Consider the following 16962-nt stretch of genomic DNA (forward strand, 5'->3'; position numbering starts at 1 on the left):
GACTACCGGACTGATGTCTCATTCAGTCTGCCTCACTGATGAGCTGGACTTTTAAGGCTTTAAATATTCAAATTTAATTTCAGCTACCTGAGAGTGCTAGCATCAGCAGGAAGGACAGCATGCCCTGTGGCATCTGTAATTACTCTTGGATTTGAATATATCCCCCAATACAGATTTGGAGGCTTTATTAAGGAGGGTTATGCTGCTGTTTCTCTTTTTCACGCTGATGTTGAGAAAAAAAAGAAGTAGAGAAGGACCAGGAATTCTTTTTTTTTCTATTGGAGAGTCAGAAACTTTTTGAAATGGACATCTATGTGCTACTTCTTTCCTAGAGTTGTTTTATCAAATGATACATTGGGTAGATGATATTTTGGTTCTTCAAAACAAGCTGACTGAATCCGTTTTTCCACCTTTCCTGAGCTCCTTATTAGACTGGGAGTTCTTTGAGCCACTGTGTCATATTCAGACTCCCCCCTGCCTCTGCCCCATACATCTAGCACAGAGTAGACAATAACTGCTGAACACAAATGTCACATTCTCCGAGATGCTTTCCCACATAATCTGTGTTCCTAACTACTTAAATCTATTTAAATTTAAAATTTGTTTAAAGCTAATACCTGTTTACTCGCTGATGTTCATAAGAGAATTGGCAAGCATATTAAAATCTAAACTTACTTTTGGAAACACTGATTCATGTTGACTTCTACCGACAAATTAGAGCCCAACCAAAGTCCTAAAGAATTATAATAAATTCCACTCTCACTAGAAAAATACAAAACTACATTTAGTTTCAAAAGCTTAATTTGAGTTTTGGTATCAATTAGAATCATCTTTCCCACACTTATTATTTAAATTAGCTGGGGTTTCTGTAAACATTTAAATTCCCAGTTCCTACCCAGAGAGTCTGAAGCAGGGCCCAGAAATCTGTATTTCTTTCTTTTTCTTTTTCTTTAAATATTTATTTATTTATCTGGTTGCATTGGGTCTTAGTTGTGGCATGCAGGATCTTTCACTGCAGCATGTGGGCTTAGTTGCCCCGCAGCATGTGGGAATCTTAGTTCCCCAACCAGGGATCAAACCTGTGTTCCCTGCATTGGAAGGTGGATTCTCAACCACTGGACCACCAGGAAAGTCCCTGTATTTCTTAACTAGCTCCCCCATGAGTCTGTTACGATCAGACAATTTTGGTAACCACTGAATTAGAGAGTTCCAAGATGTTGCAGAATAGTTCTTGATGAATATGTGGAATTCATCTTTTTAAGAACCAATAAAAAACAGGGTTTGGGATTTCCTTTTACAGAAAACCCAGAGTAAAGTTGTAATTTTTTGACTTATGCTTTTAAAAAACCTGGGTAATTTCAGGGGGAGAGACAAAATAGACTATTACCAGCATTTTTTCTCTTCTCCCAAAGAAGAAAGCTCCAATGGTGTAAACTCAGGTTTACTTAAACACCATGACATTATGACTAATATATTGGTTGGGAAAACGCAATTTCATTTCTAATTTTTCCATATAAGTACTTTTCCTGAAATTTATTATTGTTTTACTTTGGCTTCTAACCTTAAAAAGTAACTGCAGAAAGTGTGTATCAAATTTTGCAATTTTCCTGCTAACTGCAGTGAAACAGCCCCAAGAGTATAAAAACAAATATCACTTTCATGAGAGCAAAGGAACATTTGGCTTTTAAATAAAAGTGTATCTGAATCCATGTTGTAGAGAAATACAAAAGTTAGTTAAATGTTAGAAAATATTGTAGACTAGAAAGAGAAAAATAAGAATGCAGGGATTGTATTGAAACAGTATCATCACACGCTGAATAAAAAAAGATTTAATGGGGAATTTTGTCCAAAAACAGAATACTAAAGTAAATTACAATTCTTATGAAAGCTTGGAGAGAGTAATATCTCAATGAAGAGAACAAGGCACCTTTTTTGCTGCAAGTGACTTCTGGTGTGTATGTACACATACACACACACACATATATACATGTGCATTCATACATATGTATAGATACTCCTATGTATGTATATAATTTTTCCCTGTCATTGCTTTCTTGACATTAATCTTGTTTCTGGATCTATTGATACATTAGACTTCCACATACATACCCCCCCAAATCAATTAAAACAAAGAAGTCAATAAAAACAGAAAAGCATAAAAAAGGAGTTAGAAAACTCTGTGAGAGGGCAGACAGCAGAAGCAAGAAGAACTACAATTTTGCAGCCTGTGGAACGAAAAGCACATTCACAGAAAGAGAGACAAAATGAAAAGGCAGAGGACTATGTACCAGATGAAGGAACAAGATAAAACCCCAGAAAAACAACTAAATGAAGTGGAGATAGGCAACCTTCCAGAAAAAGAATTCAGAATAATGAAAATGAAGATGATCCAGGACCTCGTAAAAAGAATGGAGACAAAGATCAAGAAGATGCAAGAAATGTTTAACAAAGATCTAGAAGAATTAAAGAACAAACACCTAGAAGAATTAAAGAACAAACAAACAGAGATGAACAATACAATAACTGAAATAAAAAATACACTAGAAGGAATCAATAGCAGAATAACTGAGGCAGAAGAACAGATAAGAAAACTGGAAGACAGAATGGTGGAATTCACTGCCATGGAACAGAATAAAGAAAAAAGAATGAAAAGAAATGAATACAGCCTAAGAGACCTCTGGGACAACATTAAATGCAACAATATTCACATTATAGGGGTCCCAGAAGGAGAAGTGAGAGAGAAAGGACCCAAGAAAATATTTGAAGAGATTATAGTCGAAAATTTCTCTAACATGGAAAGGAAAATAGCCACCCAAGTCCAGAAAGCTCAGAGAGTCCCGGGCAGGATAAACCCAAGGAGAAACATGCCAAGACACATAGTAAGCAAATTGACAAAAATTGAAGACAAAGAAAAATTATTAAAAGCAACAAGGGAAAAACGACAAATAACATACAAGGGATCTCCCATAAGGTTAACAGCTGATTTCTCAGCAGAAACTCTACAAGCCAGAAGGGAGTGGCATGATATGTTTAAAGTGATGAAAGGGAAGAACATACAACCAAGATTACTCTACCCGGCAAGGATCTCATTCAGATTCTACAGAGAAATCAAAAGCTTCACAGACAAGCAAAAGCTAAGAGAATTCAGCACCAGCTCTACAACAAATGCTAAATGAGCTTCTCTAAGTAGGAAACACAAGAGAAGAAAAGGACCTACAAAAACAAACCCAAAACAATTAAGAAAATGGTCATAGGAACATACATATCTATAATTACCTTAAATTTCAATGGATTAAATGCTCCAACCAAAAGAAACAGGCTTGCTGAATGGATACAAAAACAAGACCCATATATATGCTGTCTACAAGAGACCCACTTCAGATCCAGGGAAACATACAGACTGAAAGTGAGGGGATGGGAAAAGATATTCCATGCAAATGGAAATCAAAAGAAAGCTGGAGTAGCAATTCTCATATCAGACAAAATAGACTTTAAAATAAAGACTGTTACAAGAGACAAGGAAGGACAGAACATAGTGATCAAGGGACCAATCCAAGAAGAAGATATAACAATTATGAATATATATGCATTTAACATAGGAGCACCTCAATAGGTAAGGCAAATGCTAACAGCTATAAAAGAGGAAATTGACAGTAACACAATAATAGTGAGGGACTTTAATCTCTTACTTACACCAATGGACAGATCACCCAGACAGAAAATTAATAAGGAAACACAAGCTTTAAATGACACAATAGACCAAGTAGATTTAATTGATATTTATAGGACATTCCATCCGAAAACAACAGATTACACTTTCTTCTCAAGTGTACACGGAACATTCTCCAGGATAGATCACATCTTTGGTCACAAAACAAGCCTCAGAAAATTTAAGAAAATTGAAATCATATCAAGCATCTTTTCCGACCACAAAACTATGAGATTAGAAATCAATTACAGGGAAAAAAACCGTAAAAAACACAAACACATGGAGGCTAAACAATACGTTACTAAATAACCAAGAGATCACTGAAGAAATCAAAGAGGAAATCAGAAAATACTTAGAGAAAAATGACAATGAAAACACGACAATCCAAAACCTATAGGAAGCAGCAACAGCAGTTCTAAGAGCGAAGTTTATAGCAGTACAATCCTACCTCAAGTAACAAGAAAAATCTCAAATAAACAATCTAACCTTACACCTAAAGCAATTAGAGAATGAAGAACAAAACAACCCCAAAGTTAGCAGAAGGAAAGAAATCATAAAATTCAGATCAGAAATAAATGAAAAAGAAATGAAGGAAACAATAGCAAAGATCAATAAAACTAAAAGCTGATTCTTTGAGAAGATAAACAAAATTGATAAACCATTAGCCAGACTCATCAAGAAATCAACAGAAATCAGAATTAGAGATGAAAAAGGAGAAGTTACAATGGACACTGCAGAAATACAAAGGATCATAAGAGACTACTACAAGCAACCCTATGCCAATAAAATGGACAACCTGGAAGAAATGGACAAATTCTTAGAAAGGTATAACGTTACAAGACTGAACCAGGAAGAAATAGAAAATATGAACAGACCAATCACAAGTAATGAAATTGAAACTGTGATTTAAAAATCTTCCAACAAACAAAAGTCCAGGACCAGAAGTCTTCACAGGTGAATTCTATCAAACATTTAGAGAAGAGCTAACACCCATCCTTCTCAAACTCTTCCAAAAATTGCAGAGGAAGGAACAATCCCAAACTCATTCTGTGAGGCCACCATCACCCTGATACCAAAACCAGACAGAGATACTACAAAAAAAATTACAGGCCAATGTCACTGATGAATATAGGTGCAAAAATCCTCAACAAAATACTAGCAAACAGAATCCAACAACACATTAAAAGGATCATACACCATGATCAAGTGGGATTTATCCCAGGGATGCAAGGATTCTTCAATACACGCAAATCAATCAATGTGATACACCATATTAACAAATTGAAGAAGAAAAACCATATGATCATCTATCTCAATAGATGCAGAAAAAGCTTTTGACATAATTCAACACCCATTTATGATAAAAACTCTCCAGAAAGTGGGCATAGAGGGAACCTCCCTCAACATAATAAAGGCCATATATGAAAAACCCACAGCAAACATCATTCTCAATGGTGAAAAACTGAAAGCATTTTCTTGAAGATCAGGAACAAGACAAGGATGTCCACTCTCACCACTATTATTCAACATAGTTTTGGAAGTCCTAGCCACGGCAATCAGAGAAGAAAAAGAAATAAAAGGAATACAAATTAGAAAAGAAGAAGTAAAACTGTCACTGCAGATGACATGATACTATACATAGAGAATCCTAAAGATGCCACCAGAAAACTACTAGAGCTAATCAATGAATTTGGTAAAGGTGCAGGATACAAAATTAATGCACAGAAATCTCTTGCATTCCTATACACTAACCATGAAAGATTAGAAAGAGAAATTAAGGAAACAATCCCATTCACCATTGCAACAAAAGAATAAAATACCTAGGAATAAACCTACCTAAGGAGGTAAAAGACCTGTACTCAGAAAACTATAAGACACTGATGAAATCAAAGATGACACAGATGGAGGGATATATCATGTTCTTGGATTGGAAGAATCAATACTGTGAAAATTACTATACTACCCAAAGCAATCTACAGATTCAATGCAATCCCTATCAAATTACCAATGGCAGTTTTCATAGAACTAGAAGAAAAAATCTTAAAGTTTGTATGGAGACACAAAAGACCCCAAATAGCCAAAGCAATCTTGAGGGAAAAAAACGGAGCTGGAGGAATCAGACTCCCCGACTTCAGACTATACTACAAAGCTACAGTCATCAAGACAATATGGTACTGGCACAGAAACAGAAATATAGATCAATGGAACAGGATAGAAAGCCCAGAGGTAAACCCACGCACCTATGGTCAACTAATCTATGACAAAGGAAGCAAGGACATACAATGGAGAAAAGACAGCCTCTTCAATAAGTAGTGCTGGGAAAACTGGACAGCTACATGTAAAAGAATGAAATTAGAACACTCCCTAACACCATACACAAAAATAAACTCAAAATGGATTACAGACCTAAATGTAAGACCAGACACTATAAAACTCTTAGAGGAAAACATAGGAAGAACACTCTATGACATAAATCACAGCAAGATATTTTTTGACCCACCTCCTAGAGTAATGGAAATAAAAACAAAAATAAACAAATGGGACCTAATGAAACTTAAAAGCTTTTGCACAGGAAAGGAAACTATAAAGAAGACAAAATTACAACCCTCAGAATGCGAGAAAATATTTGCAAACAAATCAGTGGACAAAGGATTAATCTCCAAAATATATAAACAGCTCATGCAGCTCAATATTAAAAAGACAAACAACCCAATTCAATAATGGGCTGAAGACCTGTATAGACATCTCTCCAAAGAAGACATAAAGATGGCCAAGAGGCAAGTGAAAAGCTGCTCAACATCACTAATTATTAGAGAAATGCAAATCAAAACTACAATGAGGTATCACCTCACAGCAGTTAGAATGGGCATCACCAAAACATCTACAAACAATAAATGCTGGAGAGGGTGTGGAGAAAAGGGAACCCTCTTGCACTGTTGGTGGGAATTTAAATTGATACAGCCACTATGGAGTACAGTATGGACGTTCCTTAAAAAACTAAAAATAGAATTACCATATGACCCAGCAATCCCACTACTGGGCATATACCCAGAGAAAACCATAATTCCAAAAGACACATGCACCCCTATGTTAACTGCAGCACTATTTACAATAGACAGGTCATGGAAGCAACCTAAATGCCCATTGACAGACGAATGGATAAAGAAGGTGTGGTACATATATACAATGGAATATTACTCAGCCATTACAAGGAACAAAATTGGGACATTTGTAGAGACGTGGATGGACCTAGAGACTGTCATACAGAGTGAAGTAAGTTAGAAAGAGAAAAGCAAGTGTCGTATATTAACGCATATATGTGGAATCTAGAAAAATAGTACAGATGAACCAGTTTGCAAGGCAGAAATAGAGACACAGATGTAGAGAACAAATATATGGACACCAAGGGGGAAAGTGGCGGGGGGGGGGGGTGGTTGTGGTGGGACGCATTGGACATATATACACTAATTATGTATAAATAGATAACTAATAAGAACCTGCTGTATAAAAAATAAATAAAATAAAATTCAAAGAAAAGAAAATCATGAGGAAACAGATGAAACCACGCTGTGAGATCCTGTGAAGACATCTGGCCTTGACTCTTAAAAATGTCCATGTTTTGGAAGAAAAAAATGACAAGAGAATTACTCTAAAGGAGACTAAAGAGATATGATAAATACATCATGTGAATCTTAATTGGATCCTCGATCAAAAACAGAAAGCTCCAAAGGGCATTTGGAGGACATTGGGTGTTTAAAAAAAAAAGAAAGAAAGAAAAGAAAACTTTGTAAATATTTCCTTTTGAAATGTGCATATATAAAATATCTCACGGGTATATATTTTCCCCTGAAACACTCAATTCATTTATTATATTTATCTCCATGAAAGCTTGTAGTTGAACTACACTTTTAAATATCGAGGACTTTTTTTCCCTTGTGGAAAGCAACCATGGAAAACAAGACATAAATAATACTAAGAATGAATAGAAGATGGCTTATTCAACTTCAGAAAAATTAATTAATGAGTTGTGTAGGACCTCTCGAAAGAAGAAGAGCACTTCTATAAAGAATATATGAAATGATACCTAAATTCCTAGTAATAATAGTAATAATAAAAACAAAGCACAATAATTACTTGGATATATATATATAAACATATATTTTTATTGGGATATATATGTGTATATACGTGTGTGTGTGTGTGTGTGTGTGTGTGTGTGTAAAATGCCTGTATTTCCAAGTGCTGAAAGAACTCATGCAATCTATTTTCTCATTTAGTTTATAAAATTCCCTTCTCTGTAGGAATGGAGATGTTTATGTCCTATATTTCCTTCTTATACATAAAGTATTTCTTTATTATAATAGCAACCACAGCACTCTATGTATTGTTTATTGGTGTTAGTTGTTTCCTTTGGTAATAAATAGTAAACTTATTAAGGCTTTTCTTCAATGTACCAAACTAATTATAATATTAAAAACAGACTGGATAAATTTAATTTTAAAACTACCAGTTATATTGACTGAGTTTAGCCAACTGTCATACTTATAATTCTAAAATGGTTTATTTTTTCAGAAATTTTACATTGGATAGGTGACGTGACGTTGTCTCGCATGAGGATTCTGGCTTACATCCTTTTCACTGAACGTGTCAGTTTACTCTCATGACTTTCCAACTTGCCTAGTGGGAGTCTTTTTCTTTCTTTACAATAAGACTTATTTGGGGAATGGCAAAATCATGTGTTATAGTAAGTGTGGCTCCTAAGTACGTGGATTTATAACTATAATCTATTTTGCTTGTGCTTATGGAGGTATGTTTCTGGGGCTCTACATTAATTTGAAGGTAGACTCGATAAGTTTAAAATGTATATTACAAAACCTAAAGCAGTGAGTAAAATAACAAAAAAAGTTATAGCAAATAAGTCAACAAGTGAAGCACAATGGAATCACTAAAAAATTCTATTAATTCAAAAGAAGGCTGAAAATAGGAAAAAATGAAAGAAAAGATAAGACATATAGGAAATAAATAGCAACATGATAGATTTATACCCAATATGTCAATACTCATATAAATATAAATGGTCTAAATGTTCCAGTTAAAAAGCAGAGATAGTTGAATTGGAAAAAAGGAAACAACTATATGCTGCATAGAAAAAAATGCATTTTAAATATAAAGTAGAAGTAGTTAGAAGTAAAAGGATGGAGAAAACATATACCAATGTAGTACTAATCAAAAGGAAGCTAGAAAAAAAAAAAAAAAGGAAGCTAGAGTACCTCTATGAATAGCAGCAAAGTAGGTTTCAGAGCAAAAATACCACCAGGAATAAAGAAGGTCATTTTCTAATGATAAAAGAGTTATTTGATTAAGAGGACATTACAACCCTAATCATTCATATATCTTTCAACAGACTTTCAAAATACATGAAGCAAATACCAATAACTGCCAGGAGAAATAGAGAAATCAATGGTTAGAGTTGGATTTTCCACATTGCTCTCTCTGGAATTTTTAGTACAAGTAGCTAGAAAATCAGGGAGGATATAGAAACCCTGAACAACACTATCTAATCACTTGGCCAACTTGACACAAAAGTTTTATGTACATTTCAGACTGAGATAATGAAATAAAATGCATAAATAACAATGTCCAGTCTATCAATTAGGGAAATTTTAAAAATGATTCACAAATAATCATTAAATCACATGCTTAATATAAATGGAGACAAGAAGTATTTCACCAGCACAATGGTTTACACCTCTTCCCTAAATCAACTTATATAAGGATTTAAATATTACAAATGTGCTTTTCAGTGAATATTGCACATGGATTATAGATGAGAATACTTATCTTAAAATTAATTTCAAGAACTGTATAATTTATGAAGTTTAGAAAATTTCATCTTATGGAATATATTTGCATTCTTTACACATCAAAATGCCTACTGTAAAAGGTGAAAACAAGAACTGAAATAGTTATTTGATATAAATCATAGCAGACACTTGTCTACACCTCAAGAAATTTGAAGACATTCTTACAAAATACCCAATATTCATTCAATCTAAGAGGAGGCCACTGATTATAAAACATGCCATTATTTTACATTCTTCTAGAATATAGTAAGGGCTATTAGATTGTGACATTGAGATACACCAATTTCTGAGATGTTAAAATGCAAAATGTGTGTTCTGAGGTGTTAAGTGAATATGTCTGTCCTGAGATGCTAAATGGGCATATTCTGAGACATTAAAAGGTAAAGAGTTGTGGTTTTGTAATCTTAACCTAAAACACATCTCCCCTAAAATAAATTTTGTGTGAACTGAATTCATACTTTATAGTCTCATTGAAATAGTCACTCCAGTCTTAGTATTTCTGGGAAAATTAAATTCTCTACCTTGCATACTTGAAGAAAGAAAGATATTCCCAACCTTTCTATTGGTTAATAATACAACAACAGTAAGGAACTAAAGGGGTTACATAAAATGGAAAAATCATTATTAACTCAGAAATGCTTAACATGTATGAAAGTGTATTATATTTTCCCCAAAATCACTGAAATAAGAGATTACGTTTCTACTGATGTCTTCAGAAAGGTACAGTTATTTGCACAGACTCTAAGCAACAAATTCATTCAATCTCATTAATCTAAGGCCATATTTTAACATCTGATCCAATTAGTTATTGATATTACCCTTGAGCACTTTCGTTCTCCAGAATCCCACAGACATTCAGACCAGTAGCTACCAGTAGATACAAAGATGTTCAACATAGTAAGAACTTTTAGCAAAACAATTAGAGATCGTATGGTGTAGAAGTTTAAGTGCATCAGTATATACTGATCATTATAATGTTAAAACACAGATTTTACAGGTCAAAATATTAATCTATGAATTAAAACACAATCAAGGAGACTGAGCAGAGAAACATCCCTATTTTAATTTCAATGAACTAGTATAATCATCAAATCTGTTCACTTCTATAATTATAATTCTACAATTCCTAATTATCAAAATAATCAAGGAAATAAAAAATGTTAAACAATTTGATCCTCTACTTCTGTATGTCATCAAACCACCAGAATGACTTACCTTATCTTTTCTTTGCTTTTCATCCTGGTATACTGTCCAGTGTTCTCCATCATTGCTGTAAGCTAGTTTGTAGGAGCCTACAAACTGCACATGACCAAAATCTTTAGCTCCTTGTGTAATAATGCCAGTCACTTTGGTAGGGACCAGAAGATCCACCTACAAAAAGGAAAAGACATAATTCAAATGCCATGATAGAGTCCATTATAAATTTGCAATTCTTTTGAACTCAGGAGATTAAGAAATATATATCCTAAAGCCAAAAATCCACTTGATTATTTGTATTTTGAAACAGAAGCCTGAGTTTATTATTGGCTTGTGATTTTGATTATGCCACTGGGTAAACCTGGCTGAAAATTTGAACAACCACTTTGAGCATTTTTAAATAAAGTGGTGGTCTTTTCAGTCTACCAGTCAATTTTATATTAAACTGACTCATCTAGCATGTGGTTTTTGTGTAACTGAGATAGTACAAAACTAGCAAGGCTGATCTTCTTGAGACTGATCATCATCTCCCAGAGTCTGTGCTTATAAATCAATTTTCTGACTTTATTGGTCAATTTTATAGTAATAAAAATTATAGCTGTGTACATATCAGGAACAAAAAAATTTGATGTTTCCTAATTAAGCATTAAAAAGTCAACCCTGTTTCCATGAATTTTAATCAGTTCAGTAATATATAATTGAGTAATAGTAATCATTGTCCAATGAAAATCATCTTTCAGAAAACTACAACCCTAAAACTGTTGAGGAGGAAGTCAAGTATTCTTCAAAAATGAGAGAGAATTAAAATATGCATCCATGACTTGTGGGATCTGTGCTCACAATGTGCTCATTGTTGCAAAATATATATTAAAGGGCATAAGACCCACGGTGATTTGGTAAGCATTAAATTCATCAACTGCAACACTGAAATGCAAAAGATAGGAATGATTTTCATCAAAGAAGAATACATAACATTGAATAGTATTTCCCCTCTTTGTTCTCTAATTCATGCATCTTTTCTTATATCTTATGATGCTAATTAAAAGAAAAATTATAGGAAACTTTGTTTTCCATGTGGACAATTCTTATTAAGACCTTTACCATTTGTTGTATTAATGTTCCTTGATCTATAGCTTCCTCTCTCCTCCCACAATAGTCACCTGCTTCTTCCTACTTCCTATGACTAAGTGCCCTACTGCATCCTTGATCTTATCATCTTCAACTGTCATGATCTCATGTGTGACCTTAGTGGCTTTCAACCACTATGACCTTTTGTTTCTATTTCAGGCTCTCCATCCTGAGAGATGTTTGTAGCTACAAATAGACAGTCATGGGTCAGACGCAGGTCATCAATGAGGAGAGGGGACTAGGGAGACTGCATTGAATAGACCATATTAAGTGACATAGATGCTCATCAATAAAGATATGAAAACGTTACCAATGTTTCATGGCATAGGATTATATTTCTTAAAAAATTCACATGGGCTTTTTGCCCTCTTTTTGTAACATTCATCAAAGACATTAGGCTCAAGCTGGACAATGGATTAAGACAGAAAACCACCCTTAATACTTTATTAAAACATTCTAGAAAGTTTATAAAAAATTATAAAATATAATGTTGTTACTACTTTCCAAACATGTATTATGTCACTTAAAATATCTTGCGTGTCCAGTGGCAATGCAGGATGGCAAAATTATGATATCCTGGGAAGGAAACTGTTGCTGCCTCACATAATGGTAAATGCTTTGTGGTAAGTCTTCAGTGACTCCTCTTAATACTGTTTTCTGGTAGGATATCATCTCCACTGTAGAGGGAACAGTTGCTAGGGAGGTAACATAACATGACATGTGACCGAAAGATCAACAGTCAGTAAAGGGAGGATCCCAGATTCAAATCCATGTCTTTCTGATTCAAAGTTCCGCATATGGATTCTAACTCAATGATTTCTTCCCATTCTCTGTGACTATTTCAGAAATTTCTGAAGAATCGCAAAGCTTTCTCACCACACTCATCAAACGTACAGCCACTCTAAGCCCCAAACAAAAGCAATCCAGGCTTTACAATATTATGAGAGCACTGTCTTTAAACATGAATTTCCTCTCTGTTCTTTAGCTGTCTGGGCTTAAAAATGTGGACTGCTGTTGCTGTACTAAATCCAAATCTAATTGCGCAGAAACGTCTAGGCCTAGCCACTGGTCTTCAAAGTGCTCTTAATGTTGCTGACACTCAATAAATGGAAAAAACGTCTTACAGTACTCTGAGTCACTGTGTTGCCATCAAGGCTGTAAACATACAGGAACTCAAACTGACACCAAGAATACCTCCAGTGGATTCTTCAGTGCCTAAATGTCCATAAATCCTAAGCTAAGATGATGCAGTGAGGAGTCTTGGAGCATCTCTCTTTCAGTGGTATTTCTTAAAGTCAGGGTTTCCTGCTGGGTGGAGATGTTTTCTCCTTAAGTTGTGTGTCTTGGCTCTTTCTAACAGATCTGTTTTTCTCCCACTTTAACGGCTCCCCTTCTCCAGCTTTTTTTTTTTTTTTTTTGATCCAGAAATGTTTTTCTTTTTTGTTCCAGTTAAGTCAACTCCTCGATTTAAATAGTCAGCAATCTGTTTCAAGCTGGATTTGGTCCTAAAATTTGCTACATTATAAACTTAGAATACCAGGCCTAAGCAAACCTTCTTTCAGTATAAAAATAATCAGCATCCCACACTTAACATGAGGTTGCTACAAGAGGGGTGTACAGATCTCACTCTGCGACACACTGAAAGGACACATCACTCTCATGTTCATCATGCAAGATGATCCCAGAAAAGCCCACTCTTCTGGACCTATGCCTACCCCTGGCCCAGGACCACTCTGTCCTCTTGCAGATTTTCTGAGTTAAAGTTGTACTGCAAATATGAGTCTGCTATTTTAGACCCTCACCTCCCAAGGTTTGGCTCAGATAGAGCAGGTTATTTAGGGCACTAGGCTGGGACATGGGTAGACATTTGGCTTAATGCACTGCACTTCATGTCCGGATCTGTATTAAAAGTACCTAACATGTAACTGTCCTCAATAAAGGTTTTGCTGGATTAAGCTGGAGCTACTTCCTAAGTATGTTCTGCAGACAAAACCAACCCGTGGCTAAGGATACTGCAGTGTATCACAGCGGAAAATGCTAGCTGCTTTCCTCTTGTTTCTCTACGTGGCATTACTGGTTAAGGAAACATCATCATAGTTGTAGCAGCAATTTTTATTGGGAAGGCAACTAGTTTAAAATCCTCTCCAATCTTCAGGAATGTGATTGTGAAAGCCAGCCTATTCTAGTAGAGCTGAATGGTCTGGGTTCACAAACTGGCTCTACCCTTACTAGCTATATGCCTTTGGGCAAGCTACTTTACCTCTCTACAGCTCAATATCCTCATTTGAAAAAATGAGAATAGTCCCTTTATTAGGGTTTTAAGGATTTTATGAGGATTAAATGAGTTAACATATGTGTGTAAAACAATATATAGGAGTATTAAAACTTTGTTAACAATAAAACAATAAATCTGGGGGAAGAATCTAATATTGGTCTCAGAGTACCTTTTAGAAACATAAATATGGAAACAGGGAAATCAGGTGGCCAGATTGTCCTAGAAGCAACTTCTTGATCATAGCATATTTTGGCCACCTTCTCAGGATGTACACAAAGACAGTCATTTCATCTTTACTGGAAGTAGAGAAAATATTGAGTAACTAAAATTCACATTTATGGGTGAAATGGTTAATTAAGAATATAATTAATTTTATGGAATGTTGTGCATCTCTATTTAAATATTAAGATTATATTACAATAGGGAAATGGTCTCACTCTTTGCAGATGACATGATAGTATACATAGAACATCCTAAAGATGCTATCAGAAAACTACTAGAGCCCATCAATGAACTCAGTAAAGTTGCAGGATACAAAAGTAATACATAGAAATCTGTTGCATTTCTATATACTAACAACCAAAGATCAGAAAGCGAAATTAAGGAAACAATACCATTTACCATCGCATCAAAAAGAATAAAATACTTAGGAATAAACCTACTTAAGGAGGCGAAAGACCCGTACTCTGAAAACTAAGATGCTGGTGAAATAAATCGAAGATGACACAAACAGATGGAAAGATATACCATGTTCTTGGATTGGAAGAATCAATATTGTGAAAATGACTCTACTCCCCAATACAATCTACATATGCAATGCAATTCCTATCACATTACCAATGGCATCTTTCACAGACCTAGAAAAAAAATTTTAAATTTGTGTGGAAACAGAAAAGACCTCATATAGCCAAAGCAATCCTAAGAAAGAAAAATGGAGCTGGAGTAATCAGGCTCCCTGACTTCAGACTATACTACAAAGCTACAGTCATCAAAACAGTGTGGTACTGGCAGAAAAAGAGAAATATAGATCAATGGAACAGGATAGAAGGCCCAGAAATAAACCCAGGCACCTATGGTCAATTAATCTACAACAAAGGAGGCAAGAATATACAATGGAGCAGAGACAGTCTCTTCAATAAGTGGTGCTGGGAAAACTGGACAGCTACATGTAAAAGAATGAAATAAGAATATTCTCTAACACCTTACATAAAAATAAACTCAAAATGGATTAAAGACCTAAATGTAAGAGTGGATACTATAAAATTCTTAAAGGAACACACAGGCAGAACACTCTTTGACATAAATTGCAGCAATATCTTCTTTGATCTGTCTCCTAGAGTGCGAAAATAAAAACAAAAATAAACAAATGGGACCTAATTAAACTTAAAAGCTTTTGCACATCAAAGGAAACCATAAACAAAATGAAAGGACAACCCACAGAATGGGAGAAAATATTTGCAAATGATGCGACCAAAAAGTGCTTAATCTCCAAAATATATAAACAGCTCATGCAGCTCAATATCAAAACAACAAACACCAAATCAAAAAAATGGGCAGAAGAGCTAAATAGACATTTCTCCAAAGAAGACATACAGATGGCCAAAAAGCACATGAAAAGATGCTCAACATCGCTCATTGTTAGAGAGATGCAAATCAAAAATACAATGAGGTATCACCTCACGTTGGTCAGAATGGCCATCATCAAAAAGTCTTCAAATAATAAATGCTGGAGAGGCTGTGGAGAAAAAGGAAACATCCTACACTGTTAGTGGGAATGTAAACTGGTACAGCCACTATGGAGAACAGTATTGAGTGTTCTTAAAAAACTGAAAATAGAGTTACCATATGATCCATCAATCCCATTCCTGGGTGTATCTGGAGAAAACTCCAATTTGAAAAGATACATGCACCCCAATGTTCAGGGCAGCACTATTTACAATAGCCAAGACATGGAAGCAACATAAATGTCCATTGATAGAGGAATGAATAAAGATGTGGTACATATATACAATGGAATATTACTCAGCCATAAAAAAGAATGAAATAATGCCATTTGCAGCAACATGGATGGACCTGGAGATTATCATACTGAATGAAGTAAGTCAGACAAAGACAAATATCTTATGATATCACTTACATGTGAAATCCAAAAGAAATGATACAAAGGAACTTATTTACAAAACAGAAACAGACAGACTTCGAAAACAATCTTATGGTTATCAAAGTGGAAAGGTGGGGGGAGGGATAAATTAGGAGTTTGGGATTAACATATACACACTACTACATATAAAATAGATAATCAGCAAGGACCTACTGTATAGCACAGGGAACTCAATATTCTCTAAAAACCTATATAGGCAATGAATCTGAGAAAGAATGGATATGTGTATATTTATAACTGAATCACTTTGTGGTACACCTGAAACTAACACAACATTGTAAATCAACTATACTACAATATAAAATAAAAATTAAATTAAAAAATATTAAGAGAAAATTAGACTCCAAATTATAGTGGGTGATTTGTTTTCCTTTAATTATAAGAGTGAAAAAAGAAGATCTATATAGAAAGAGGCTTAAATGATATATAAGTAAAGAAAAAAGTATTGCATGAGTGTTATGTAGGAATATACCTTTTTTTGTTGTAAAACATCCTACAATGTTTTAGCAAAGCATACATATTTTTAGAGTGTCTAACTTAGAAAAACAGTGTAGAAAAACTAAGAGCATTTGTTTGAAAAAGGTCAAGATGAACTACATTTCAGATTATCTGCATAACACCCTGACAG

At 34.6% G+C, this 16962-nt stretch overlaps 1 protein-coding gene across 2 annotated transcripts in view; it reads right to left on the reverse strand.

Moving 5' to 3' along the window:
- The window catches only part of EDIL3 (EGF like repeats and discoidin domains 3), a 440701-nt gene that overhangs the window by 28015 nt on the left and 395724 nt on the right, over positions 1-16962 (reverse strand). For both annotated transcript variants that reach the window (XM_068535611.1, XM_068535613.1), the window contains one exon: positions 10789-10944. In XM_068535611.1, the coding sequence (XP_068391712.1) occupies positions 10789-10944 (156 nt within the window). The remainder of the gene's footprint in view (positions 1-10788; positions 10945-16962) is intronic.

The sequence above is a fragment of the Eschrichtius robustus genome, chromosome 2 (genome assembly GCF_028021215.1).
Source record: "Eschrichtius robustus isolate mEscRob2 chromosome 2, mEscRob2.pri, whole genome shotgun sequence".
Lineage (NCBI taxonomy): Eukaryota > Metazoa > Chordata > Mammalia > Artiodactyla > Eschrichtiidae > Eschrichtius > Eschrichtius robustus.